General features: G+C 52.3%; 13 protein-coding genes across 13 annotated transcripts; 7 read left to right on the forward strand and 6 right to left on the reverse strand.

Moving 5' to 3' along the window:
* Positions 1-408: 408 nt before the first annotated feature.
* On the forward strand, positions 409-2,874 carry BJY04DRAFT_217951 (uncharacterized protein; the record flags this gene model as incomplete). Its single annotated transcript, XM_073716187.1, has 1 exon — positions 409-2,874. One exon carries the CDS (start codon positions 409-411, stop codon positions 2,872-2,874), a length of 2,466 nt encoding a protein of 821 aa, XP_073571700.1.
* Positions 2,875-3,223: 349 nt separating this feature from the next.
* Positions 3,224-5,071, forward strand: BJY04DRAFT_217952 (ankyrin repeat domain-containing protein; the record flags this gene model as incomplete). Its single annotated transcript, XM_073716188.1, has 1 exon — positions 3,224-5,071. The coding sequence occupies one exon, from the start codon at positions 3,224-3,226 to the stop codon at positions 5,069-5,071; it is 1,848 nt and encodes a 615-aa protein (XP_073571701.1).
* Positions 5,072-6,462: 1,391 nt separating this feature from the next.
* Positions 6,463-7,412, reverse strand: BJY04DRAFT_217953 (uncharacterized protein; the record flags this gene model as incomplete). Its single annotated transcript, XM_073716189.1, has 2 exons — positions 6,463-7,089; positions 7,179-7,412. The coding sequence occupies 2 exons, from the start codon at positions 7,410-7,412 to the stop codon at positions 6,463-6,465; spliced, it is 861 nt and encodes a 286-aa protein (XP_073571702.1).
* A 116-nt stretch (positions 7,413-7,528) lies between these two features.
* On the reverse strand, positions 7,529-9,566 carry BJY04DRAFT_217954 (cytochrome P450; the record flags this gene model as incomplete). The annotated part of the gene is made up of 6 exons (XM_073716190.1): positions 7,529-7,777; positions 7,867-7,969; positions 8,025-8,930; positions 9,005-9,168; positions 9,218-9,351; positions 9,407-9,566. The coding sequence occupies 6 exons, from the start codon at positions 9,564-9,566 to the stop codon at positions 7,529-7,531; spliced, it is 1,716 nt and encodes a 571-aa protein (XP_073571703.1).
* A 465-nt stretch (positions 9,567-10,031) lies between these two features.
* On the forward strand, positions 10,032-10,617 carry BJY04DRAFT_227656 (cupin domain-containing protein; the record flags this gene model as incomplete). Its single annotated transcript, XM_073718678.1, has 2 exons — positions 10,032-10,413; positions 10,471-10,617. The coding sequence occupies exons 1-2, from the start codon at positions 10,048-10,050 to the stop codon at positions 10,615-10,617; spliced, it is 513 nt and encodes a 170-aa protein (XP_073571704.1). The 5' UTR covers positions 10,032-10,047.
* A 297-nt stretch (positions 10,618-10,914) lies between these two features.
* Positions 10,915-12,992, reverse strand: BJY04DRAFT_227660 (CocE/NonD family hydrolase). Its single transcript, XM_073718679.1, has 4 exons — positions 12,666-12,992; positions 11,576-12,608; positions 11,126-11,541; positions 10,915-11,068 (listed from the first exon to the last, which is right to left on the reverse strand). The coding sequence occupies exons 1-4, from the start codon at positions 12,854-12,856 to the stop codon at positions 10,978-10,980; spliced, it is 1,731 nt and encodes a 576-aa protein (XP_073571705.1). The 5' UTR covers positions 12,857-12,992; the 3' UTR covers positions 10,915-10,977.
* Positions 12,993-13,203: 211 nt separating this feature from the next.
* On the forward strand, positions 13,204-14,187 carry BJY04DRAFT_217957 (ketopantoate reductase family protein; the record flags this gene model as incomplete). The annotated part of the gene is made up of 1 exon (XM_073716191.1): positions 13,204-14,187. One exon carries the CDS (start codon positions 13,204-13,206, stop codon positions 14,185-14,187), a length of 984 nt encoding a protein of 327 aa, XP_073571706.1.
* Positions 14,188-14,298: 111 nt separating this feature from the next.
* BJY04DRAFT_217958 (uncharacterized protein) lies at positions 14,299-15,980 on the reverse strand (the record flags this gene model as incomplete). The annotated part of the gene is made up of 6 exons (XM_073716192.1): positions 14,299-14,588; positions 14,643-14,764; positions 14,820-14,930; positions 14,981-15,013; positions 15,065-15,779; positions 15,833-15,980. The coding sequence occupies 6 exons, from the start codon at positions 15,978-15,980 to the stop codon at positions 14,299-14,301; spliced, it is 1,419 nt and encodes a 472-aa protein (XP_073571707.1).
* Positions 15,981-16,237: 257 nt separating this feature from the next.
* On the forward strand, positions 16,238-16,600 carry BJY04DRAFT_217959 (uncharacterized protein; the record flags this gene model as incomplete). Its single annotated transcript, XM_073716193.1, has 1 exon — positions 16,238-16,600. The coding sequence occupies one exon, from the start codon at positions 16,238-16,240 to the stop codon at positions 16,598-16,600; it is 363 nt and encodes a 120-aa protein (XP_073571708.1).
* A 346-nt stretch (positions 16,601-16,946) lies between these two features.
* On the reverse strand, positions 16,947-19,362 carry BJY04DRAFT_227662 (DODA-type extradiol aromatic ring-opening family dioxygenase; the record flags this gene model as incomplete). The annotated part of the gene is made up of 3 exons (XM_073718680.1): positions 16,947-17,660; positions 17,721-17,855; positions 19,351-19,362. 3 exons carry the CDS (start codon positions 19,360-19,362, stop codon positions 16,947-16,949), a joined length of 861 nt encoding a protein of 286 aa, XP_073571709.1.
* Positions 19,363-19,793: 431 nt separating this feature from the next.
* On the forward strand, positions 19,794-21,207 carry BJY04DRAFT_217961 (DUF3712 domain-containing protein; the record flags this gene model as incomplete). The annotated part of the gene is made up of 3 exons (XM_073716194.1): positions 19,794-19,966; positions 20,088-20,506; positions 20,636-21,207. The coding sequence occupies 3 exons, from the start codon at positions 19,794-19,796 to the stop codon at positions 21,205-21,207; spliced, it is 1,164 nt and encodes a 387-aa protein (XP_073571710.1).
* A 712-nt stretch (positions 21,208-21,919) lies between these two features.
* BJY04DRAFT_217962 (basic helix-loop-helix domain-containing protein) lies at positions 21,920-22,905 on the reverse strand (the record flags this gene model as incomplete). Its single annotated transcript, XM_073716195.1, has 2 exons — positions 21,920-22,794; positions 22,857-22,905. 2 exons carry the CDS (start codon positions 22,903-22,905, stop codon positions 21,920-21,922), a joined length of 924 nt encoding a protein of 307 aa, XP_073571711.1.
* Positions 22,906-24,092: 1,187 nt separating this feature from the next.
* On the forward strand, positions 24,093-24,902 carry BJY04DRAFT_217963 (uncharacterized protein; the record flags this gene model as incomplete). Its single annotated transcript, XM_073716196.1, has 4 exons — positions 24,093-24,146; positions 24,200-24,241; positions 24,297-24,728; positions 24,792-24,902. 4 exons carry the CDS (start codon positions 24,093-24,095, stop codon positions 24,900-24,902), a joined length of 639 nt encoding a protein of 212 aa, XP_073571712.1.
* Between the last annotated feature and the right edge of the window lie 410 nt (positions 24,903-25,312).

The following is a 25,312-nucleotide window of genomic DNA, read 5'->3' on the forward strand; positions in this document are numbered from 1 at the left end:
GCGGCGTCAAAAAGGTCCTGCCATCCACATGGCGGAATGCCTTCCCCATCTGACTCCGAATGGACACTGCCGTTACGAGACATGATAGCCATCCTGAAAGGCGAGACGACCCGAGCGGATGGGTTATATGCAGCTACACGCATTCGGCGATCAGGAAGCGGGGCAATGGCAGACTTGTAGCAGGCCATCTGGAGGCTGAGTTGGGCTGACAAACGATTCCGATGCTGCAGAGGGTTTGGAGGAGTGCGATTGGTGCTTGAGTGCACGAACCCTGGCAATAACACAGGGGTGTATGAGTTGTGTCGCTTCCAGCTTATTCCGCCCCGCTCCATCAGTTTATCCCACAATCACCCTACGATTCTCAATTCAACCTCCGTGAGTCCGTGAAAAGTCGATTTACACCGCGTAATGAAGCGTCGGGTGGATCCATTGCTCCTATGGCTTCTCATCTGGAGCCCGTTTGCCGGTGTCTCTGCCAGCGGCCTCGATGACTTCTCGAGTAACCTTGCCAGCGACCTCGATGACTTCTCGAGTAACCTTGCCAGCGACCTCGGTCCGCTTCTGGCGCTCTTCGGTGAGAAGATCACCATTCAATACTTTAGCGAGAGTACCACCTTCGTCGATTATTTAATATTTGCACTGGCGCCACTCGGCATTGTCACCGCCATCACTTCCGCCATCCGCGTCTGCGGCGATGCGTCGCTTCGAGCATTCATTGGTCGAGCCCAGGAGGGAGACGGAACGATAGAGGCTGAGCTCTGTACGTCGACCAGCCGCGACGTCTGCGAGCTGTTTCACAGGGGCGGTATCACGCGCGTATTTGGAAAGCCCAATATCTTGGAGGTCGTACACATCCGAGGACCGGAGGAGGCGCGCAAGCCGGATAATGGGCGTCATGTCATGGGGATATACCTCTTCCGCGATTATCTGACGCGAGAGCGCAATAATTCAACAGCTGCTTGGGTTCCTAAGAAGGTCCACAGGTGGATTCCCATCACGATCCGTAGATGGTTGAGGCGGCAATGGCACCGTGTCAAAGACGTGGTTACAAGACACAACAGGGAACGCAAACAGGCCAACAAAGCCGAGAAATCCGATGTGTTCAGAACGGAAGACACCTTGTTGGAAACTGGCATTCCTCCAGGGTCGGTGCAGCCGCATTCGCTTGCCGCTACTAGAAACCCACCAGAAGTCATTGTGCACAACCCTAATATCTCTATCAACGTCGGAATCGCCATGCTTCCCACATGGCTTTTTTGGTGTGTAGCCTGCCTCGGCTTTATTCTTCAAAGTGGAGTCATCGTGATGGCCGCAACGGTTTCTTGGAGGTTGCGGTGGACACAGGACGGGGAGCTCAACCCTGCGGATTCCGTAGCCAGAAACCAGTACCCCACGGCCTATATCATTGGCACCATCAGCCTCTGTTGTGCGGTTCTTGCGTGCGCAACATTGATTGGCGAAAGCACGGAAGAGCGAGTGTATGAGAGAAATCTAAAAACAGACGGAGCTCCCTCATCACAGCTCTTCTGGCTCCAACCAGGGAACCAGGTCGTTGCTAACGAAACATTCGATGCTTTTGCCTACGTCGAGAATGTAGGAAAGAGTCCCCTGTTGAGTTATACAACATCTAGCAAGCGAAAGGTGGATCACTTCCACTCATACACCTGGATCGCTGCGATCCTATCTCTGGGGGGGTATATAGCCCAATTCGTTGGTCTCAGAGGTATGCATGCGTCGGTTTCCATTGCACAGCTCGGGGCGACCCTACTGATGAGTGTATTGCGATCCTGCCTTCGGGTCCGCCGTCTGAAGCGAACCGATAATAAATTGGCCGATATTCCGGACATTATTGTGGGACACGAACTGGACTGGCTCGCCTTACTGATTGCAGCAGGTGCAAACTCAAACCCAGGTCCTCCATTGCCAGGCAGATCTCACATCGCTAGTAATCAGGGGAACATATGTGGGTGGAGTGTGATTGCAGGGCATCATAACCCAGCAAAAGGACCTTTGGAGATCGACCCTAATATAGAGGCACGAGTGGGTGGGGGAGACGCGAGCTCTGGGCAACACCAAGAGGGTATTGACATGGTCGAAATGGCTTTGAGGTATAGGACCAGATTGGCCGACCTGACGAGGCACCGCTCGCTCGCACCACCAGACCCGAGGAGCATCCAGGGGTGGAGCGATGAGCGTGTTCTTGTTCGCGCAACGGCTGCACAGTTAGCAAAGGCACTATGCAGCTCTGCGGATAGTTTGCTGGGCAGCCACGATAGGCACAAATCCATTACGCTAGCTGTGTATGCGAATGCGTGGAGATTAGTGCCTGACGATGGAAATGTTGTCACCAGTCCATTCAACGCAGGTCGACCCCAGCCCAGCTGCCCTATGCCTCTGCGCGCAAAAACAATAGAACTCGAATTAGAGCGTACGGAGGATGCATCCCTGACGAGATGGAGCATTGACTCTGCGAGGCTTGAGGGTATATTGGGCCTCTGGGTGTGGTCACTGAAGCACGCGGAGGCTCTTCAACACAATACGCGCGGTGGAACAATATCTCCTATTCCACAAACTGTCCCTATCGCGCGTATCATTTTGGCGGAAGATTGGGAGGTCGATAGGGAGGTAGAACATTTTCGCCGCATGAGACATGGACTCGAGCTTTGGTTAGGTCATGGCGTCGTAAGGCTTATGCAAGGGAGGCTCGACTACCCAGCTGGATCTGATATGTTGGGTGTTTCTGAAATATGGCAATCTACCGACAGTAAGGTCTGGCATCTGGCATCCAGTGACGACGATGGAATGATACATGATTCCCCGAGATTCCGTCATACACGATTCTTTGGGTGGCTTTGGGTCGACTTTACACGTTAAGGAGCCGAAACATCCACGAGTCAGGAGAGATATTCTGTACAGAAGCTCTACCAACACCCTTTTGGTCGAATGCTGTCAGGAACTGCACGCTGCGCTCTTGAAATCGCTGGTCACCAAGGCTAAAGTCAAGTTCAACGGAGTGATTATATCGAAGAGTGCTGAGAATATCCGTCTCGAGGATCCAAAGATAACAGCATTGGTCGACGTGTTCGTTGACAACGGGCTAGGGTCTCGATCAGAGGCCATTCTGGGCATTATCCCTAGTGTTTGAGAACATATTAAGCCCGCACATACGGACATGTTGATGTCCTCTCTCCTGCATGTTCTTCACCAGGATGACCCAACAGAGATGGCGGTTGAGCCGCTATTGAATTGGCTCCGTCTCCAGTACCTGGAATCCGACCGAGCAGGCAACGATGATGCATTCGAGAATGCTCTTGTGGTCGTCTGTGAGTTCTACCGAAGAACCTTTATCAGCAGCCGAAGGCCAGACGCAAGGCTTTCTGGATACGAGGGGTTGCTTCGTGTAGTTCGGAACTACCGAGCTCGCTCACCTAATGATGGTGGCAGGGTTGACAGGACACTCTCTAAGTACCGGAAAGTTGCCGCACAAGTTTCGATTGATCATGATGAGCGCAATCCCTTGACCGTACAGTTTGGGGACGGCTTTTCGCAAGTGCCAGTTGCGGCAGATTTGGCCCATGTAATTGGAGCGGGGAAGAAGGCTGACACGTTATATCTTCTTTGCATCTTGTCACCACGAGATATCGCGATTGCCGAATGCAGAACTGCTCTACCGCTATCGGCTCGTAATGGGTGGGATGAAGTCGTCAGAGCTCTTCTCGATCTCGGTGCGTACCCGGAAGACCAAGACACGGATGGGAGAACAGCCCTATCGTTCTACTGCGAAAAGCGTGGTGGTGCGTTGATGGTTAAGACAATCCTAAAGTACGGAGCAGATCGGAACTATCCAGACCAGTATGGACGCACTCCGCTCTGGTGGTCAGCCGTCTCGGGGGATATTGAGGTCACCCATGCCATATGGGATACGAACAGCATTGTACCCAACATGGTTGACGAGAACGGCAGATCGGCTCTTTCCCAGGCGGCTGAACATGGTCACCATGAAATATTTACAATGTTTCGACAGTCTGGGTTGGCTAAGCTTGATCAGACAGACAAGACTGGTCGCACCCCTTTGTCCTATGCGGCAGCAGAGGGGCATGCTGAAATTGCGAAAGACTTGGCTGGAGACCGTCGAGTAAATCCGGACCTCAGTGATATGGACGGCCCCACACCATATTCCTGGGCGGCGGGGGGCGGCCATGTCAAGACCGTAACAGCATTGGAAACGGTACAAACGATTGATATCAATTCCCAAGATAGTCAAAAAGGCACCGCTCTTTTCTGGGCAGTTCAAGGCGGTCATCAGAGCGTGGTGGAGCATCTTCTACACAATCCTAATGTTGAGCCAAATACCAGCAACATTCATGGAGTCAGTCCATTGATCCAAGCTGTCAAAGACGGCTCGCGCAGTGTGGTGGAGAGTTTTCTCACCGATCAACGCGTCGAGGTCGATGCGGTCGACAACATGGGTCGTACGGCCCTCTGGTGGGCGCTGCGGAACGGCGAGCTTGCGTTGGCAAAATCTCTGTTGAATCTCAGGCAGAAAAGACACGATGTTGTATTCGACTCAGACCTCCGTGATCACGCAGGAAGGAGCCCACTTTGGTGGGCGGCGCGCGATGGAAACGAGGCAGTCGCCCGTTTTGTGCTGCTCGACGAAGGCGCCAACCCGGCTGCTCGAGACATGTCCGGTGTCACGCCGCTGTGGTGGGCAGTCTGCAATGGCCACGCTTCTATCGTGCGCCTTCTTCTCGAGACTGGTCGCAGTGACCCTGATGCGCGGGGCAGCTTGGGACGTACGCCGTTCATGTGGGCTGTGCGGCGAGGTGATTTTGAAATCGCCACAATGCTTCTGGAAACTGGCCAGGTCAACCCATTTGTTCGCGACGACAAAGGGGAATCTGTCTTCACCTGGTGCGCGGGGGATGGGTTATCGCGTGTACTCGAACTCGTTGGGGTCGAAAATGAAGGCAACTCGACTACCAAGGATGCTCATTTGAGTTCTGCCAGTGATGATGAAGCACAGGAAAGTGATATTATTGAGCGATCCGAAGAAGGGTCCACCCTTTGATTCAATGCTCTGATCGTAAAACTTCCTGTCGTTGAACGAACACGGCGAGTCGATACTGGGCAACTGTGCTGAGCCAGGTGGGTCAGACTGTCGATGGAGAGGCGATGGTGATCTGCTTAAGTTCTAAAATTGTTTCAAGAATTATTCTGGGATAAGAAAGACTTATACCGGACTGGCGCTTGTAGATGTGATATATGATCTGACCAAGTCACCTTGACGCTTCATCTTACGGGATGAGTACGAAATATATGTTTGGTGCAGTGGTACGGCACGATCGGCCGCATATAGTCTCTCAACAGCATACAAAGAGGTAAAGATAGTTATCCTGTTGGGAGGTCAACAATAACGGGACGCAATGTGTAAGTCCGATGGCCAGCGCTCGCTGTATGCGCTCGAAAAGAACGATAGGCGTGCTCTGGACTATTGAGGCAGATATACCGGCTATTCTTCAGGGAAAGGGCGAGGGCAACTAGCCAAATCGACATGTAGAAATATCCAGGATAAGGGTCCAGTTGCGCTGCACTATTAAGTATGCCCTGCCTCCAAGCGACAGAGCAGCATATTGCCTATACCCCCGGCACATGCCAGCGATGGGGATACCCCCTCGCAAGCCGCGGGCCCAATCGTAGCATCCTAATCAGACAGACGTAGCACTGGTAAATATATTCTAACAAGATTAAATGTCTAGTAGATGTCACGCAGGGGTTGGGCGGTAGGTAGCCTGCCTTTATAGTTTCTTCATAACTCTTCAATCATCAGGAAATAGCTTCAATGGAGGTGCGCATCTATATATATATCTAGTAATAGGCTGACCACAAACTTACACCCCGCAGAGCTAGTCATATATAGTGGCAAATTAGAAGGTATACCTTGCATACTGAGAGCAGGCTAGCAAAACCTTTGTATTGGTATTCTTATTTAGCCATATATCATGATGCGCCTATCTCATGTTGTCCCTGATAAAAAAACTTTCACACCCCTGGGATCATAGCGGGTCGGAGGTTTATATACAACAGTCAAGACTTCTGGCGTCGGGTGTTTCTAGAGGGGAAAAAAAAAATAAGTACAGCTGCACCAAGCTCTTATCTTCCCCCTATACCCAGTGTGCCACGGTACCAGAGTTTAACATAGTAACTACAGGGCGGAGATGGTCGACAACCCCTACTTCAAGAGTCCTTCGACATGTTTCTTTCGCACGCGTTTAGGGATAATCACCTTGCGCAATGACAAACAAGTACATACGACCACAGGGTGAGGAACACAGGGCTTCCCGTCCGCTCAGCCATACTTGAGCCACGCGCCGGCTGGTTAGTAGTATGGTGTTTTATTAAAAGGCTGTTGAATGTTTTCCTTTGCGCATATCTCTGCCAGCGAGCGCAGCGATCATCTCTTTATACATAGAAATCCCCTTGAATGTCGCCCGTCAGTATACCAACCGGGTCGCCCAATTCCATTTCCATGTCAAATGCGACATCCAAGTATGTGTCGCTGCCCGGTGAAGTTAACGTTTGAACGCCTCGATCCACCCCCAGGTTGCCGACAGGAGTACCAGTGGAGAGAGCCTCTGTTTGTTCGCGTCTGGGGCTTAGATAAGGTGGCTCGATGAAGGATCTCCCCAGTGATCCCGGGCTAAGGAGGAACGGTTTGTCTGTGCGCTTGCAGGTTGCCGTCGTGTTCAAGGCGTCGCCCAGCCATGTCTCCAGCGTACTAAGTCGTGCAGCTATAGTATTATTTTGATCGCAGTTTCTAAGAATCGCTATGCCTTTGAGGATGGTATCGCGGTAGCATGGTCGGAATCTCGGTAGGCGATGGACCAGACGGCGCATGAGCGTTGAGCACCTAGCCACATACGGCGAATAGAAGACGCCATATACCGCTGGAAGCTGAGCTAAGTATTGCACAATCCTCGAGGCGTACTCCAAACAGTCTGCTTGCCGGGTAAGGAAGTCGTGGCCTTCACTGACCTTGACGCTAGCGAGAGTAGTTAACCTGACACACAATCTGAGGAGGAGATACCTCTGTTCAAGAATGTCAGCCAGTATTCACGCGGCTACAGCCCAAGGCGCGAGAGAGTAGGCGAGGATTTCTGTCATTTTTCTTGACTAACCATGTACATGAGAATTGCGTGGTTATTACTGCACCAGGAGACGCTCCCCGGGTGCTCCTCGCTCAGCGACGACGCATCAACACATTTCAGACACTGGGGTAAACGGTTTTGCGCATCGTCGATAAGGGAATCTAGGGACGCAATGGATCTATCCACATAGCCATAGCTCACATCTCGAGACTGGGCCGCAAGAGTCTTCTGAAACGCGCGAATCACCTTGCCGTAGGTCACCATGGCGCACAAAAAGGGAACCGTGGTGCCCTTTGAAACAGAGACCTCCAGGTTTACCTGTACTTGAAGCTGCGAGAGTGTGGCCGATGAGGTGGAATGTTTCTGAAGCCAGTCGTCACTCAAACTGAGCGGCAGCTCTGGGTTATGTCGGCATCGGAGATCATTGCCGGCGGCTCTGCTTCTAGAGATATGCGTCGATCGAGCGAGTATAGGGTCCACCAAACACGGCGGTGCATTTGGTTTTCGTAGATGGGAATGTCGGTGTAGGTCTGCTGCCGGTTGAGGCCTATCGATTGTGCGCGGGATATCGTGTGGGTGAGGACACGCTTGGATGGGGCGTATAGGCCTAGGCGGGAGTAGTATAGAACCTGTTTGTAGTTGAGGATGATAAGTATGTTTCGTCTTTTATTATTTCATTCCTCATCTCTAAGCTCGGGCAAGGGGAGGTTCTACGTACCAATAGCGTAAGGGCGAGGAGAGACTGCAGGGTCGTGTCAACCTCGGAACTGAGATCCAGGAGCGGCTGCAAGAACTGGATCGCAACCTTGTAGAAACAGCATCTAGTCGTGTGGGGATTGGGACATGATAGTCCTGGCAGGTCTTTATGACCCACACCTGCCATGCATAGGAAGAGTATCCCAGCGGCAATCCGCTCGTCGGTGTGGGAACAGATTCTCATCCCTGTGGTGGACATAGTTTTGCATTCCGACGACTGTCTTAGGTGGAAGGGTGATTTCGCTTGAAGGGAGAGATAGTGGAGTGTGCAGCACTCGCGGTAGGGTGGACAGGATGACCGGATAAACGCGATAGATTTCCTTCAGGACCGCGGTGAGATAAGGGAGGGTTGAGACATCTGCAAAGGATGTGCCAGCGGCTAGCAGCTCCTCTCGGAGGCGGATTTGGATGTGGCGGTTTTCCGGCTTCGAGATTGCGTATAGGAAGAAGATCAGGGTGTGCTGGGTCACGCCGCTACCAGCCACAGCCAGCCCCATGGCTTCTTCTGTTGCCTCGTCGAAGGTGTATACTCGGCCCAGGTGTTTGCTCTTCTCGTGGAGAAGGGGAGCTGAAATGAATTGCTTCATTTTCTGGTCATTGAATTCTTGAGCACCGAGATGCTTGAGTAGGCCACTGGTAATGCTCTCCCAGGTGTCGAGCGACCTGTAAGCATGGCCAACCGCACCTGGAAGCTTGGTGCGATAGCGTGCGTTACGGAGGAAGGGGAAGATTGGAGTCAAGGTAAGTGCTAGAATACTGCCTTCCAGCGCAGTAAGCAACGTGTGGGAGGTGTCTGGGTCGGTGCTGAAGTCATAGTTAAAGGACAAGCGGCAGATGACTTCCAGACTTAGCAGTCCACACAGGTCGAAAACATCCACGCGGCCTCCCGAAGTCGCTGCCTTTTCGAGTGCCCGAGTGATGAATGTTTCCACTCTCTCGACTATCATGTGTTCGTTGGTGATAATTTGCTGATGGGAGAACGGCGTCGACATCATCTTCCTTCGGGAGCCATGGATCGAGTTGTCACTAGTAGGAATCACCGACATGAGATGAGATTCAATAAAATGAAACCAAACTAACGTGTGAATGAACCATCTTACACGCTGCCAAACAAATTTCCGTTTCCCAGGAACTGGAAGGGCTCGTAGAATCGAGCTTCCTTAAGGTGAGTTCTGCTGGTATATATCTTCCGGTACACTTTGGGGTCTGCAATGGACACCTCATTCGGACCAACACGCACCACTGTGCCGTATTGTCTGTGTAGCTATAATAGTGTCTGCAGGTACTAATCAGCCTTGCCGGCGACGAAAGACCTCAAAGAAGCATTGTGTCTGACCTTTGCCCGCCTGGCCTTCATTTCTTCTCATCGAAGGAAGGTCGAAGAAAGCCTTGCCCATGTTGGGCCGGGCACGTTCCTGAGTGGATAAAGTTTGAGCTGGTAGATGACCTATAAGAAGGGTATTAAGATTAGTTCAGACTAGCATATTTGATAGATGATAGACCAACATAGACAAGGATCACTAGAGCAAATCCAGCGCTGGCGACGGATGCCCATTCTTTCGCATGAATAGGCGGGATACTGTGCTGACGAGCAACTGCGCTCAGATTCAGCAAGCGCTGGCCAAGGTCAATGCCAGAATCCTTGGTAGGCTGAGAGGTCATGATGAAGCTGGGACGGACAGGGATAATCGGACATCTGAGCGATATCTCTTCTTGACTGCATCGTTATGTATTTTCCGACTTCAATCGTCCTGGCTCCACACAAGCCCATCATTGGTAAGACGACGTGGATCCCCCGTTAGTGTCCCAAATGGGTTACGATCCTTGCAACCAGTAGGAGTCACAAGACTACAAGTGCCACTCCCATAGCCCCTACCCCACGAATGCAGAAGCCCACTCGTCGACTAGCATTGGGGACCCCGCGGGGGAGATCCGTGGTGACGCGGCAAGTTGCGCGACAGCAAGCTGGTGTGGTAAGCCGTACCACTCTCGCAGTATCCACATGATGTGGCACACCCTGTCTGACAGAGAGAGAGAGGGCGTCTTAAGAGCGCTGATAGAAAATAGAGCAGGACGTCGCGTATTTCTTAGACTCAGTGCGCACAAACACCAGTCAAAGAAACATCACTCCAAATTCATCATAATGGGCATCGAACCTGGAACACCTACTCGCCGAGTGGTCACAACCCATTCCGGGCTGAAATCCTCAGTTCTCATCGACGACCAGCGGCCCCTGCTCGCTGGGTTCGCTTCGAATGCACGAACCGTCTGGCAACACCATCAATATCCCGCTGAGCTCGCTTCGCACGACGCCTCGGAGGGTAATATTCAGATTTATACTGGCGGGTCTCTGATCCGTGTTGTTGACTTTGAGCCAAAATCTGAAGGACATCACCATCGAACTCTGAGTCTGGACTATGGAATAGTGCTCCAAGGCGAGTTGGAGCTAGTTCTGGAGGATGGTAGCCGGTCCATTGTACAGGCTGGTGATATAGTCGTCCAGCAAGCAGTTAGTAGAAGTTAAATCTGTGATCATAGGATCCAGAGAGCTGACATTGGTATCTAGACGATGCACCAGTGGAACAACCTCACCGACCACCCATGCCGGATTGTCTTTGTGCTCATGCCCTCCGAGCCACCCGCAGCGGACGGACAGGTGCTTGATGATTACGGATTTCCTGAGCAATACAAGCCGGACTTTAGGCAGAAATAGATTAGGAAGATAGTTCATGTTCTTCTCATTGACTTGCATCCGGTCTCGCCGCTTCACGGTAGGATAATGTTTATGACCGAGCTTGCTATTGTTCGCCCTTTAGAATCGGTTTCTTATTCCGAGTGCGCGTCTTTACAGAAGCCGGGGGCTAAGGGTAATACCTATACTGATGACTCGATACGAGGAGTTAGTATGTGTCAGTCATATAGTTTCAAATGGATATATAATATAGACTATCTACGCTACCGCTAGGCACTAACGCTTTCAGCATTGCCTCTGCATGAGGCTGAAGCTACTCGATGAACATGGTTGCATCTTCTATATCCAGGCATTCTGTCACAGGCCCAAGTCATAGCTAAATCACGTCTGTGGAATCAAGGGCAAAGAAAGCCAATTCTCGTATCTCTCGCTAAGGTGAATATGATTATCGCCCCCAAGTCGATCGTACGTCCTACCAGATCAGTTAGTACATGTAATGTACACCAGGAATATCAAACCGCAGGCTTACCTCTCCTCCGACTCATGGGTGAAGAATCCACACCCCTGCGAATCACCACTACCAACCTCCAAGACAATTCGCTCTCCCGGCTGCACAACGACATTCGTCGGCCAAATTTCGATGTAAACTGGATAGACCTCGCCAGGAATAACCGGCAAGACATCCCCGGCGAAATAATCCCGGTGTGGCAGGTAATCGCGATGGTGAGGGTGCTCTTTGTTAATCTTGCGAAGACTAACACGTAGCCAGCCCTTGCACAACGGCGCCGGGTCACCCATTAGCCCCGTGTAAAAGATCTGTTCGCCGTCGGCACCGAAGTGGCGAAGGGTAAGGAATAGATCGATGTCCTTGGGGACCGGGCCCGCGATATGCGGTGTCACCGAGACGTTGAGATGGGCCACAATATGGCCGGTGTGCAAATGGTGCTTTCTCGAAAAGTACAAACTTGGGGTCCGCAACCGTCCCCAGAGCCGGGAATGAGACTATGCTGTGGGGCTTTGCGCCCAATGCCGGGCCCTCCGTTGCAAGTCTCTTGTCCGGGGTGAGAAAGTATTTGGTGTACTGGGTTCTGGCGATGGGCCATTCGTTTTCTGATCTGCGTTTGAATAATTTGGGTGCATCGGGGTTGGCATGGCCGATGTTTCCTTTGCGCAGGATCAAGTCCACCGGAGGTTTGTTGCCTTTTGTCCAGCCATCGTAGTCATCATCCTTTAGGAATGCGCTCAGGAAACTCTTTTGCACCTCAAGCTCTTCATCCGTGTAGAACGGGGCATCGTGTCGTCCAACGATCATTCGGAGAAATTTGTGCGTGGACTGGGCGAGGACAAATCCTTGGATATTCCCGCGCAGGTGGCAGCAGATACTACCCCAATTGCCAACTGACAGTAAGGGGACGTTGATCAATTCCAGGTTATAGTCGCGAGATGCGTAGTATTCCTTGTCGCGGAACTGGTGTGCTGCATTGTCGACTGCCTGGTCACGGCGATTCTGGCGGAGTTCGTCTTCACTCAAATCCCCGTCGATGGTGTCTGAGCCCCATGATTCAGCAGCTTTGCCAGGGGGCCCATACTGGTTCGATGCGATATTATGTTCAAACCACTTCCGCAGGAACTCCAGCGCAAGGATGCCTCCCGGTCGACAACGGTCTCGGTAATAGTCCGCCATGCCTTCGTAGGGCACAATGCAAGCCAATCCCTTCGGCCGGCGAGCTGCAACTCGCCATTGAGTCCCAGCGAAATAACTAATCCCCAGTAGTCCGACTTTCCCCGTGCTCCAAGGCTGGACTGCCGCCCATTCAATAATCTGGAAGAAGGCATCTGCGGTGGTTTTTGACTTTGTGTCGAGCACGCCTGGGGACTGGCCGGTGCCGATTTCGTCTGCACGCACGACTACATATCCGTTTTCCGTCCAGTATCGCGGATCAGGGGTTTCGAATGCGGAATGTTTCGACTTTTGGCTCGGGTTCATATCGACCCACGACCTAGGCGAGAAACTAGGGATTCGTTAGCACAGCTGTTCCTGGTACCAGTGAGCAGTTCCGGAGTCTAACACGTCGTATGGGACATCTTTCCCATAGGGTCCGTAGCTCACCAGCACGGGAAACGGCCCAGCAGATTTGGGTCTGTAAACGTTGCACCGCACAAGACCGTCGATCAGCTGGATACTGACATTCTCTTCATAAATGTAGGGAAAGGACTCCTTGTCCACGATCAACAGGTCGTCGCGAATTCTGTTCGGCATAGTCCTTCGATCGTTTATTCAGCAAAGCATGGATCCATGGACGTGTCATAGCTCGCATGGTGAGTATTAGTATCCCTGAGGTTATCAATGACTCCTAATCTGCGGAGCCGAGCGTCACCCCTGGCGCATGGTGTACCGGCTCCACAGGTCACCGGTCAGTTATGTTCCACAAATGGTCTATTCAGTAAATATCATTCTTGAGGGAGTAAGTCGGTGACAGAATCTGTTTCTCGAGCCTGTCATTCACCAATACAGAACAGCAGGCAGTCATCTCGACTGTTTTGAATACCCGATACCCACGGTATAGCACCAGCCGAGCAAAGTCAGGCTACGTCCTGTCGCCCACCATGCCACGCGCCCTGGTATATGGGTCTGGGAGCATTGGCATCCTCTATGGTTTCATCCTCTCACACGCCGGTATGGATGTCACCTGCCTTTGCCGGTCGAACTACGAGCGCGCCGCGGCAGACGGATTCACCGTCCGCTCGACAGTGCTAGGCGACCATCACTTCCGACCACATGTTGTAAAGTCAATTGACGACCTTGTCCGCATCGGGAGTACGGAGTTCGAATACGTTGTTATCTGCACAAGGGCACTTCCCAGCAACAAGGCCAGCGCCGCCGAGATCGCGCCACTGCTGGCAACGGGGAGATCAGCGGTAGTGATTATTCAGAATGGCATCGGCGTTGAGCAGGTCTACGCTAATATGCACTCGGGGAAGTGCATTATCTCCGCGGTCACGTATTCGCCAACGGAGCAGATGTCGCCGACCGAGATCCGCAACACGGAGTCTATTATTACACATCTGGGTCTGTTTCCAGCTGATGCGGGTGTGGGCAAGGGAAGTGCGAAACTCGAGACGCTCGAGACACTGTGCGCGCGCCTGAATGCCGGAGGGGCGATGGCCAAGTCTCACACTGACATCCAGGCAGAGCGGTGGAAGAAGGTGATTTCAAATGCAGTGTGGAACCCTGTGTGTGCGCTGTCGAGATGTCGGGATGTGGAGTTTGTCGGTGCTTCGCCCCTGGCTGGAGAATTCATCCGCGCGGCGATGACTGAGGTGGTGGCGGTTGCGACGGCAGTGGGGTACGGTGGGGTCGTGGATGAAGCTGCGATTGACGCGCAGCTTACCCGCACCGCTGCACGCCCTTGGCCAGGTGTGCAGCCGAGTATGATGGCTGATTTGCTGGCCAAGAAGCATCTCGAGATGGACGCGATAGTCGGAGAGATTGTCCGGCTGGCACGGAATCATGGTGTGGGGGTGCCGCGGCTAGAGACTCTGTATCTTCTTCTAAGGGGGTATGAGCAAAAACGTTGTGCAACTCCGTAGTATTGCAATAGATTTAGGAATCAAGGCATCGATATGATGTATACACTACGAAAGTTGTGGCGCAAACCAGCTAGATACAAATACTTGCTAACTAGATCGATAACGTCCGGGCTATAGCTGCCCATTAACCATTCTCCAGACTTTCGTTCCCCCGTAGACAACTACACCAACAGTAACCAAGAACTCACCGAGGCCCAAGAATATGCCCTTCTCGAAAAACGTAAAGCCCAACCGCGGCTTTCTGGTGGGCGGCTTCAACCTGGTGCTATCCAGCACCGCTCTACTGAGGCCCTGGCTGGCCTTAAGTGGCTGATCTTGGAAAACTGGGTGATTCACTGCAAAGTCTGATGGCGAGTATGGGACGCTAATGGTCTCGTTTGGGGTCTGTGGGAACCAGGATACTAGACAAGGCGTTTAGAACTGCTCGAGCGATGGGGTCGGGAAAGGTTCCATACCTAATGCTGATGATGGAATCGTGTTAATAAAGGTAGCTTGTGCCCGCGCAAAGCGGGAGAAGAAGCTTCCCTCGGGGGAGGCAGAGAACGCATACAGCACGGGCGCCAGCTCATTCTCGTGTCTGTGAGTTGTCAGATACACATCCCATAGAAGCCTAATAGAGTAGCCCAACTCACATGGCGTTCAATAGATCAATGGCGTGGGTATTGCTTGTCGTAGGGATCAGTAAGAGCGACGTCTTGTCAACCGTCTGGAGGGCTGCTATTATACCGGCGGCGGAGACCGGGCTTAGTGCCGATGGTTAACAGTTATCAGTTCCCCTGAGGTCATAACTCACTGGCATAGCTGCTTTTTCACAGTCGTCTGGCCGCTAAGACGATTTTAGTGGACTTCCCTGTCGGAACACGGTATTGCTGCTCACCTCGCGGATATCAGAATAGACTCGGTTGACGGAAGAGCAGAGGGCTTGTCGGATAAGGGGACATGTTTGCTGGCCCAGCATGCAACGAGCCGCCCCGCCAGACTGGTCAGAACAAATTCATTGACGAAGCAAACTCTCGGGCGACCTTGTAGGCTTGCGGCCGGACTAGTTGCGACTGCATGGTGCAGATAAGTGGCGGCCGAATGAAGATCAGCGCTACGGTCGACAATAGCCACCGCCTGTCCAGACACAGGCTGCAGGAAATGCGTGGTTGGGCTAAGTTGCTTAAACCTCTCCAGGACCAACTGCGAATCTCTCGGACCAAGGGCCACTGTATCATATCGGTGGCCAGTCAGGGATGAGATCATCTGGGTTGGCAGCAGCTGAACCACCTCATGGTCGACAGTATCGCGCAGCAAGTCCGCAACGAATCGATTTACGGCGTTGCACTTCTCAGGAAGGATAAGGATGGAGCTGTTCCCTGCCGCAAGCGATCCGACTAACGGGAGCAGAAGTGAGAGAAGAGGATTCACTGTGGACCCAAGGATCAACGTCACCCCTACAGACAGATTCCGATGTTCGCTAGAGCCGCCTTTGGATATTGCTCGCTCGGTGTGTAAATCACTTTCCAGAGATAGGCTCTCGTGGATAGATCGAAGCGCCCGGAGGACAACATTGCAGGCTGCGATAGCAAGCTCCTTACCCCATCCTATATCTGGCAGGGCACTGTTAGTACAGCCGCAAGCAGAGATGGCGGCACTCACTCACCGTCGGAGAGAGCCTCGATCAATCGCGCGGCGTTCCTTTGTAATCCATTGTGCAGGACAAACAGCTGAGCCTTCCTGTAGGTGGCATTATCTGCAACCCCCGCAATCCAGGCTGCCCTGGCCTTTTGGTATACTTGCCCACTACTCATGGCAATCGCGGTCGCAGCAGAATATGACGGCAGTCGGTAGTGTCGCTTAGCAGCGGAGGCTAGCTCTTATACGGTTGGTAAATACTCCTTGACGCAGAGCTGCTAGCTACTGACTACTTCGGCTCCACAGCGGCACCCGGAGCGGGCAAAGGAGTCAGTTTCCCTTACATAGCTACCCCTACCTCCCTACCCAGATACATCATCTTTGCTCCTGATGCGCATAGACTCTCATTTTGTTCTCACCCACTACTTCCAAAATGAGCACCAGCGTCTCAACACAAGCGTTACACGTCCCCGGCGCGGACCGCCTACCTTCAGGGACGCTCCATCTCGTCGGCGACTACGGAGTGCACGTCTCCAACAGCGAGAGAGACCGGACGCAGCAACTGCGGGCCTATGACCCCCAACTGCCAGAATACGATCCCACTCTCAACGAGCACCCCCACGGGCCGAATGCGCCGCCACGACCGGAGGGTTGGGAATATGGGTGGCGCGAAGTGCCACCTTACCGTCCGACAAACCGGTACCTCGATCGAACTACCCGCATCCAGGGGTTTCCCTACAACGTTGGTGTATTGTTCATGGGGCTAGGGTGTCTGACGCAAGCAGTGGGTTCCTAATCATCATGTTAATATTGGACAGTGGTAGGCTAATCGGGGGTCGGTAGACAGCATTCAAAGTCCTGGAGGCAGTAGCGCCAAGGTCATTCGAGGTGCCTGTAGGGGGTGAATTTTGAGGTCCGCCTTTGTCCTGTGTGTGTCTGAGCGAGCTTAGTAGTGTATTTATCTATCCCAGCTCATGAATGACATATTTATACCCATTATGCTTGATTGTAGGGAGTACCTCTTAGACTCCTAGTCAAACTAGTAGGGAATTGGATTGTAAGGAATTGCATTCAACCAAAAAGAAAAGAAAGACGGCGACTGTACAGTAGGTCAAATTTTGACAGAATAAACAAATCACGGACTACTCCCAGTCCCCTAGTTGAAACTGCGTACTCGCCAGATTGCCATACTCCCAGTCCTCTACCAGCTTGTAGTTGTTCGTATCCAGATCCTCCTCCGCACCCGCAGCGCCCCCAGCGAATACATTGGCCAGATAATGCTCATCAGTGCCATGTGCCTCGCGATACCTTGGGTGCTTCATCTGCCTAGTCAGCGCCATGCGCAAATGTGGTCCACGGTTCCGCAGCACCGCATCCTCAAACAACTGGCGGAATTCCATCGCCCAGTCCGGCGGCGGCGTCTTCTGGGATCGATTATCCAGATGCATCATAGGATCCCACCAGTGCGCCCGGAAGAGATTATGCACCGTCCCCGCAGTACTAATGATAAGCGTATCCTCGTATCGTAGCGGGCGCAACGCCGCGCCAACCCTCCCATGGAACTGCGGGTCAAAGAAGCCATTGAGCGAGACAACAACAGTGGGCGGGGGGATATGCCGCGGGAACATGCGGATCAGGACGTTGAAGGTGTCGTGGATCCAATCCCATTTGTAGTTCGGTGTCGCCTTGATACCGGCTTCGTTCAGCATCCGCATCACACGTTCGCCGCCATCGATATCAGCGTTGAGTTTGTAGGGGAGCCAGCGAGAGTCGGAGACGCCGCCCACAGGACATTTCTTGCCATTCGTGTTCATGTTGACTTCGACGCCGTCGCCACCGCAGACCCAGTGCGCGCCCTGGAATGAGTGTTTGTGTTAGTCGTCTGCTTTCAGCATCGAAAGGGTGGAAGTCAGTACCATTATCACGATGCGTTTAATGCCCCGTCGACGGGCTTCATCGCCTAGCCTCTCCCATGCCACTCGCGAGTTCGACTCTTCGCCGAGCATCATCGGTGTCCCGTGAGAGAACAGAAGCACCGGAGTGGGTTCTTGCTAGCAGTCAGTGAGGGTTTGTCGGCCTCTTGGGATGTCATACTCTTCGATGGCTGCATCGTGATTGGTTTCCGTCAATTCTAAAAGCTCAATGACACGTACAGTATGGTGAGGCGAAGCGCGCTGACAGCTTTCCCCAGCCCTGGAATATATTCTGGAAATCTACATACAGCCTGTGGAGCCGGCCCAGGAATCGCTCAGTGTCCACTAGGTTTCCCTGTGTGGGGCAAGCCCTGGGGATGCAGGTGTGGTTTTATTATAGCTCCTTTACCCCCTGCCGATTGCCACTGCTACGTCCTTCTCGGCTCCACACCATGAACTCATGCCAGTGGTTTAAGATGGCTAGGCAGGACATGTCAAAGTGCCACTTGGGATATTACCATAACGGCATACTCTTAGATCCCCATGATCAGTGGTAGTTACCGTTCAATATGGCTTCCCTTACCATTACTGGCCGTGATAACAGGGTACTTACACGTAAGTTTCCATGACTTGAAGATCTCCAGCTGTGTCCATCAAAGGTCCATCAAAGGTAGCTCAGCCCAAGCATCGTATTCCCAACTGGGCTCTTTATTAAAAACAAATTCGTGGACAGCACTACCGGTGAAAAGCTAGATGTCTACAACCCGTATTCAGGCGCCCTGCTCGGAAGTATCGGCCGAGGAAATGCAGCCGACGTTGACATCGCAGGAAGCAGAAGGCGCCTTGAGCAGCTGGAAGTAATTACCCGGGCCCGTACAATATATGTATGTAAAATAGGTCCTATAGTGCAAGTCATACTGGGCGACAAAGAATAATGGCCCCCTGTAAAGGATGCTGTGCTCTGTCTGGCATGGAAGATAAACAAACACTTGACCTCTACCAACTTTACTGCACGAACCAGATATATCGCGTTGGCTCGTGCGCATAGTATAGAGTAAGTCGTGATAACGTCGAAAGACAACCCCCGTCGCCTAATCGCCGCTATGATGTCCGACCAGCAGAAGACGATCTGCATGGCAGTGTAAGTCCTAATGCTGGTTGACGCTTTCCAGGCGTACGCTAGAGAGCATCGTCATTGACCTCCACCGTTCCGACCTGACGGCGAAGTACTATCGTCTGTGGGGGTTATTCGGGTGGCTAGAACTCGCGTTGGCGTTTGCCACTGGTAGTGCCCGTTGTCCTGTCCAAGTGGATTACTAGACCTGCTACATCCTTCGAAGTGGGAAAGACGCAGTCATTCACTAGTAGAGAAGGGAGACACGGGTCCATCCACGCGAAAATCCGAGCGAGCCCTTGAAGGCAAGGGACAAACCCGGTACTCCACCCAGTCAGAATCACGCGATACACACGCGGCGAGCAACGTCTCGCCGGAGAACGGTGAGAAGACACACTGGATTGTAAGCCGGAACCATGTCTACTTACAGTACTGATGCAGCCCCAATCACAGCCTGTTGGAACAACCAGTCAGGTCCTACTCCTCCCGTATGCAGTGCGGATGGAGCCACTTTCACACAGCGGCCTCCATGGTACCGAGGTAGCTTGGAGGATTGCTATTCTCGTACCAGCAACACCCCGGTTCAAGTGGAGGGCCCAACTGCTCTCCAGATTACCCTTCGCTGCCTCCACACGACCCCCGCGAACACGGGGTCGTGAGCCCCGTCGGTGTGCGGTCATTCTCGGGGGAGAGTCTGCCGGATGACACCCGGTTACCTAGGTACGTCGGAGGAGATAAATCGGGTCGCTCTGTCCGATGCAGCATACAACTAGTAAGTCGTCGCCTGAAATGGAAAGATGGGTCTTTTAAACAGCCTCGCGCAGCTCTCGGACAAACTGGCAACATCTTCAAAATCATACCAACCCGTCTTTCTACCCTTCTTGTTCACCCACACCTGGGTCAGCAAGCATGTTGTATAATATCTTCTTGTTGCACGAGGGATAGCTAGTATCCCTTCGACTATGGTTGAAAAGGCCTCAATCGAATTGGTCAAGGGGTCATCCCCAGACCAATTCATTGCCTCGTCACCGAGAAAACCCCCCTTCAAGTCCCGGGCCATCGCCCACTTCAAGCGGCGATGGTGGGTGCACCTCATAATCCTGGCGATTGTAACGCTCGTCATCACACTTCCATTGTGAGTGAGACCTCTTTCAAAACAACCCGTGCATCCACACGTACATAAGTCCAAGCATTTCCAACAACCGACCACGATAGCGAGGTATCAAGGGCTTATGAATAAATTATCCTCGCTACAGAGTGTACGTCGGCTACCCTCGAATCGCCCAGGATGGGATAAACGATTCGACGCTCCGCATCACCTCTATGAAATTCTCCTCTCCAAAACCCTCGGGCTTCTACCTCCACCAGGTTCAAGTTCTAGGCTCCGACAGCATCTTCCACCAGAAGCTCTACAGCTTCAACGCCGCGGTTCGGCTGCCCGGGTATGGCAAACCGATGATGAACATCACCGTGCCGAGCATCCAGGCGAACGATGGAGCCACAATCGAAGTCAACCAGTCCGTGGCTTTCGAGGACGCATACATCTTTGCCGAGTTCAGCAAGGCCCTTCTGCTGGAGAAGGAAGTCAGTCTGAATATCTATGGCAAGCCGCGCCTGAAGCAGGCTGGGCTCCATACCATCACCGTTACATATAACCACACGATTACAATGAAGGGTAAGACAAAGCCAACCTTACATCTAGCGCCCCCCTCCATCCTGGTGCTTATACGAGTTCGCCGGAAAACACTCAGCCCCCCACCGGCGAAATGATGTGACATAGCTAAGAGATAATAATGGCTACTAGGACTCGACAAACTCGCGGGCTTCGAAGTCCTCGAGCTGCAGCTCGACCCCGGCCGCGATGATGGTATGAACGCCAAAGGCTCCGTGCTCATCCCGAATCCGTCCGTCATGACGCTGGCAATGGTGTGTCTCCCCTCTTTTCTGCTTCCGCTTTTACTTCCCCCCCCTCTCTCTGAGGTCTGTGTCGTGTCGAAAGGGTACCCTACCTCCCTGCAGTGCCCTTCACCCGCTACCAGTTGTTATGCAATGTGGATGCACACAGTACCCAGCCGTGTTTCATGGATCCAGGGCAACGTGACCTTCGATCTATCCTCGAGCGGTACCGACCTAGGCCCCGCGGTGATCCGCGAGCTCGTGCTCCGGCCTGGAAACAACACAGCACCCATCGTGGCGAACGTGGACGAACTAGCGCTGCTTGGCTTATTCCCGCAACATCCGCCGTTCAGCATCGATATGCAGGCGCTTGGGAACTCAAGTGTCTACGACGGCAGCGAGTTACCGTACTATACAGCGGCGCTGGAGGCGAATCCAATTACCTTCAATTTTGATGTATCGCAGGCGTTACCTTCATAGATGGTTTGGTTTTATATTGATAGATGTGACTGATACGAAGTGGTGGGAGAGAATGGCATTATTACCCCCGTGTAATGAAGATATAAAGATCCTTTTGTGCTGTCCACAACCCTGCATTCATCGGACCTACAAGGGCGACTATGAGCGCTTCCGCGAGGGCGTGCTGGGGTTCTGGCCTTATCTTTCAATCACTGATTGAGGGAGTTCGTGTCTATTATTCGTTATTCCACAGGGTTTATTTTGTCTAACATAGCTTTATCACTGAAAAACCGTTCCATCGGTATTGCTGAGCCGTTTCACACCTCCCTCAATCGCACTTCTTGACGCGTATTCGTCCTTCTTGGACAATTTCCATGGATTTTAGTGACTGTTTTGATAGATTACAAATTGCCTATCGCAAGTCTCCTGGTCATGATGGAATACCAGACATCCTATAACATCCCTACGACCGCGTGATAATAGCTAAGATTATACATATATACTTTGGCTCTGACAAAAATGCAGCTGGAGAGGTTAAATATCTGGAACAACTTCAACAGGATACCAAGTACGTCGTTTGTTTACAGTGGTTATGGAATGCTAGATACCCTCTAAGCTTGGGGAAACTACAGCCCTATCATTGCCCTTGCATGTACGACAGCCACTTATCGTGGTATCAGGACACGGGGTATATACACCACACGCAATAGCCAGCTATATATTACAACCTCCATCAATCAGGATCCTCATCCCAAGGGACAAGGATATATGGCAACTTGTCCATCTCCGCCAGCTGCGCCTCCAATGCGGCATTTCCCTTCAGGAGCTCCTGAATCCAGTCACCCACAATTTGGAGGATCTCGCTCTTTGGGCAATTCTGCCCCCTTAGCCGCGGTACCAGAAGCTTCAGCTCGGCAAACCTCTGTTTCACAAGATCCCGCCGCACCTGCTCTGATCGGATATGCGCTGCATGCCGCTTCTGTGATGGTTGCCGGGATTTTTTCCGCACCTGTTGCGTAGCAGGGTCGACCGGCGTGTCTCGCGAGCTCGTGCGGTGCCTGCGTGATCGTGACTGTTCTTGTTTTTCTTCTTGTTGCTGCGGCCGTTTCTGTCCGCACGCGTCACTGTAATGTAAAATAACCCAGCTATGGTTGACAAGCAGCCGCGTCAGTAGGTCCTCATCGCTCAATTGGTGGTCGGTTACAGTGTAGTTCGCTTTGGACTGGAAACATGTGTCAGAGCCCCAGTTGAGCACATGCGGATTAGGCCTGCTATCGACTTCTAATACGGTTGCGGTTGCGGTTGCAGTTGTAGTGTTGAAGAAGGTCATACATTGTGTGGGGGCGTGCTCCCAAGGCTCGTCGACGTCGAGGGCATAACGGCTTCGACCACTTCCGCGTCCTAGGTAATGATTTGAGCATGGAGAAAGCGAGCGTTGCGCCGTGGTACATGCTGCTGAGGTTGGTTTATGGAAACCAGAACATTGGTGATCGGGGCTGACTGCTACTCTATGACCCTCCTCGTCCTGGGCCATATACGATGGTAAGCTTGCTAGTACACCGTACTTGCTGCAGAGCACCTCTAATCCGTCCGTACTATAAAACCCATCTGTAGAAGTGTGTAAGAATGACAATTTACCCCCGATCGTTTCCGAATCAAGAAACACTCACAGCCGAATGGCATAGGATTCGCTGATTGAGGATCTGGAGGCAGACTCATCACGGGCTAACGAGCAGATAGCATGGGCAGAGCTCTTTTTCCTTGTTGCCGTGAAGTATTATGATATTTAGAGTAAGCCCCCCTAGAGTCGGATCTGGGGTAATGACGGCCCCGCAAGTGTGGGAGAGAGCGCCGGCGTGATTCCGGGATGTGGCGTGCGCTTCCGGTTGCATCCCGACCCCTGAACCCTGGGTCGTTGGGGCTTGCACCAGAGTTCAGGATTCCACAGTCCGCTGGTTCCAGCCAGATTGAAAATGATACCCCTGGGTATCTGTTCCGGTATGGGCTGTTGTGAGGGATGATTTCCTTCTTGTAGTCGGCAGAAGGCAGGGCATCTGCACGTGAGCTTCGGAACCCTGAAACCATGCAAATTAAGTAGCGGTCGTTCGTAGAATGTACCAAAACTGGATAGCCGGGGATGCTTTTTTTCCTATTTCAAGCTGATAAAGACATTCCCGACCAAGTTTGTCGAGCGTCCACCCTCTGAGAGCTCTGAGAGCTCAATTGGATGAGACAAAAGGAATGGGTGGGATGTTCACGTCACCGGCGCCACCTCATGGACGGGATTGAATGCGCCCGGGGGGATTCTGATGTATGGCTGCAACTATGTAGTATAGTAATACGTGGCTCTTCCTACGGCTGGACAGCGAGACGAGAGTGAAGAAACCATTTACGCCGTCCAAGTGCAGGGCCCCGTACATGTCATCTGGCGCGCATCGCGAGCAGCCCACCATTCTCTGGAAAAGGGCCAGGAAGTTCGATTGAGCAACTAGACTTGTGGTGAGGTTATCGAGCAGTGAGTCTGAATCCATCCATCGTATCATTGTTTACCCCATGGGGGCGCGCCAGGTGATGCTTGACCGACGGACCACCCCGAGGTAATCCCAGTTGGGTACGGGACCGTTCCGACTCCTGATCGTATCTAAGGCGCCAAAACACACATCAATAATATATCAAGCTCAATACTGACCGCTCTGTATCCCATGTTGTCCCTACTGACCCCGGTAGTCCCGCGCCGGAACACAACCGACATAGCGGAAAGTGGCATGATAGAGCAAGCTGACGAAAGTCAATAGCCCGCCCCAGATCTATAAAAAGTAGTTTATAACAGTCTATCCATCTGCCTATGCGGGTGAAAGCATGATCACGAACCCTTCGGCCCCACTACCAACTCCACGATACACAAGATGGCTTCAATGAACGGTCCCAATATCCCCAAGATGAACGGCAATTGGATCCTGGTCAGTGCGGATACCTTTTCCACGCGAGTGCAGCCTACTGATTCACCGACCAGGACAAAGACCGATCGACTGGCCTCGAGGAAGTGCTGAAACTGGTAACTAGGCCACCCTGTCAAGCTCCAGTATGGCAGGCAGCTAACTGACAATTAGCAAGGGATCGGATGGCTCACTCGCATGACGGTCCTCGCAGCAACGGTGACTCTGAAAATCACCCAGGAGTCCGAGGTGATAGCCCCGACAACCGAGCCCGTGAAAGCCATTACCCTAGAACAGGTTCTGTCTGGTGGGCTTGGAGGACGGCCAGAGAAACGCTTGTTGAACTGGACCGAGTCTAAACATAACGACATTCTGTTCGGGCGGGTGGTTATCCAGAGCCACTACATTCCCGGGCTAAGCGAGTCTGGCGGCAAGATTCAGCCTGTCTTCGTCGCTGCGACAACGGCATTGGATGAGAGGACTGAATCCTTCCTTAACGAAGTTGTGCTTGTTGATGGGTATTCTGATGTCGCAGAGAAAAGTTTGAAGGAGTTGTTTTTGCACGACTTCATCCGCAGTGAAGGCGCTGGATGGACCGCAGAGCAGGTACGTATTCACCCGCCTGGTTGATGGGCTAGGTGTTGAGAAGCTGATTCACTACAATGTTAGGTCTGGGCCGTGGAGTCAGTTGGAGGGGAAATACTGCTGACACGCCGCGTTGTGGTCGCAAAGGGTCGAGATACAAAAACTGCTCGAGTCTTCTACACGCGAAGTGGCTAGGCTCTCTTGTTCTGTGCAGGCGTATTATAGTATAGATTCTGTGTCTACATTGCCATTTAGAACGTTTCGACGCTTAGTGGGGTCCCTGAGGGCATCGTTGGACTCCGTTTGTTGTGGGGCATAGAGCGTATCATATTCACCAGGACTATGGGTTGTCATATTCTATTAGCAGGATTTGCGCATGCTCGGCTGATTCCTTGATGCTGTGAATAATACTGAAGATGACTTGAAACTCCTGCGTTAATATCACTCACTAGAGTGGTTGTACAATATTATTGCGAACAATTAATGATACTGTTTCTAAGATTTTTTACCCTTTTGAACCAACTTCTTGATTCCTTCAGACTGATCTCATTAGCCGTCACAATAGCAGGTCCTTCCCAATGAAGCTGTGTGGTTAATTCTAGATG

The sequence above is a fragment of the Aspergillus karnatakaensis genome (assembly GCF_047715665.1).
Source record: "Aspergillus karnatakaensis strain CBS 102800 unplaced genomic scaffold BJY04scaffold_22, whole genome shotgun sequence".
Taxonomy (NCBI): domain Eukaryota; kingdom Fungi; phylum Ascomycota; class Eurotiomycetes; order Eurotiales; family Aspergillaceae; genus Aspergillus; species Aspergillus karnatakaensis.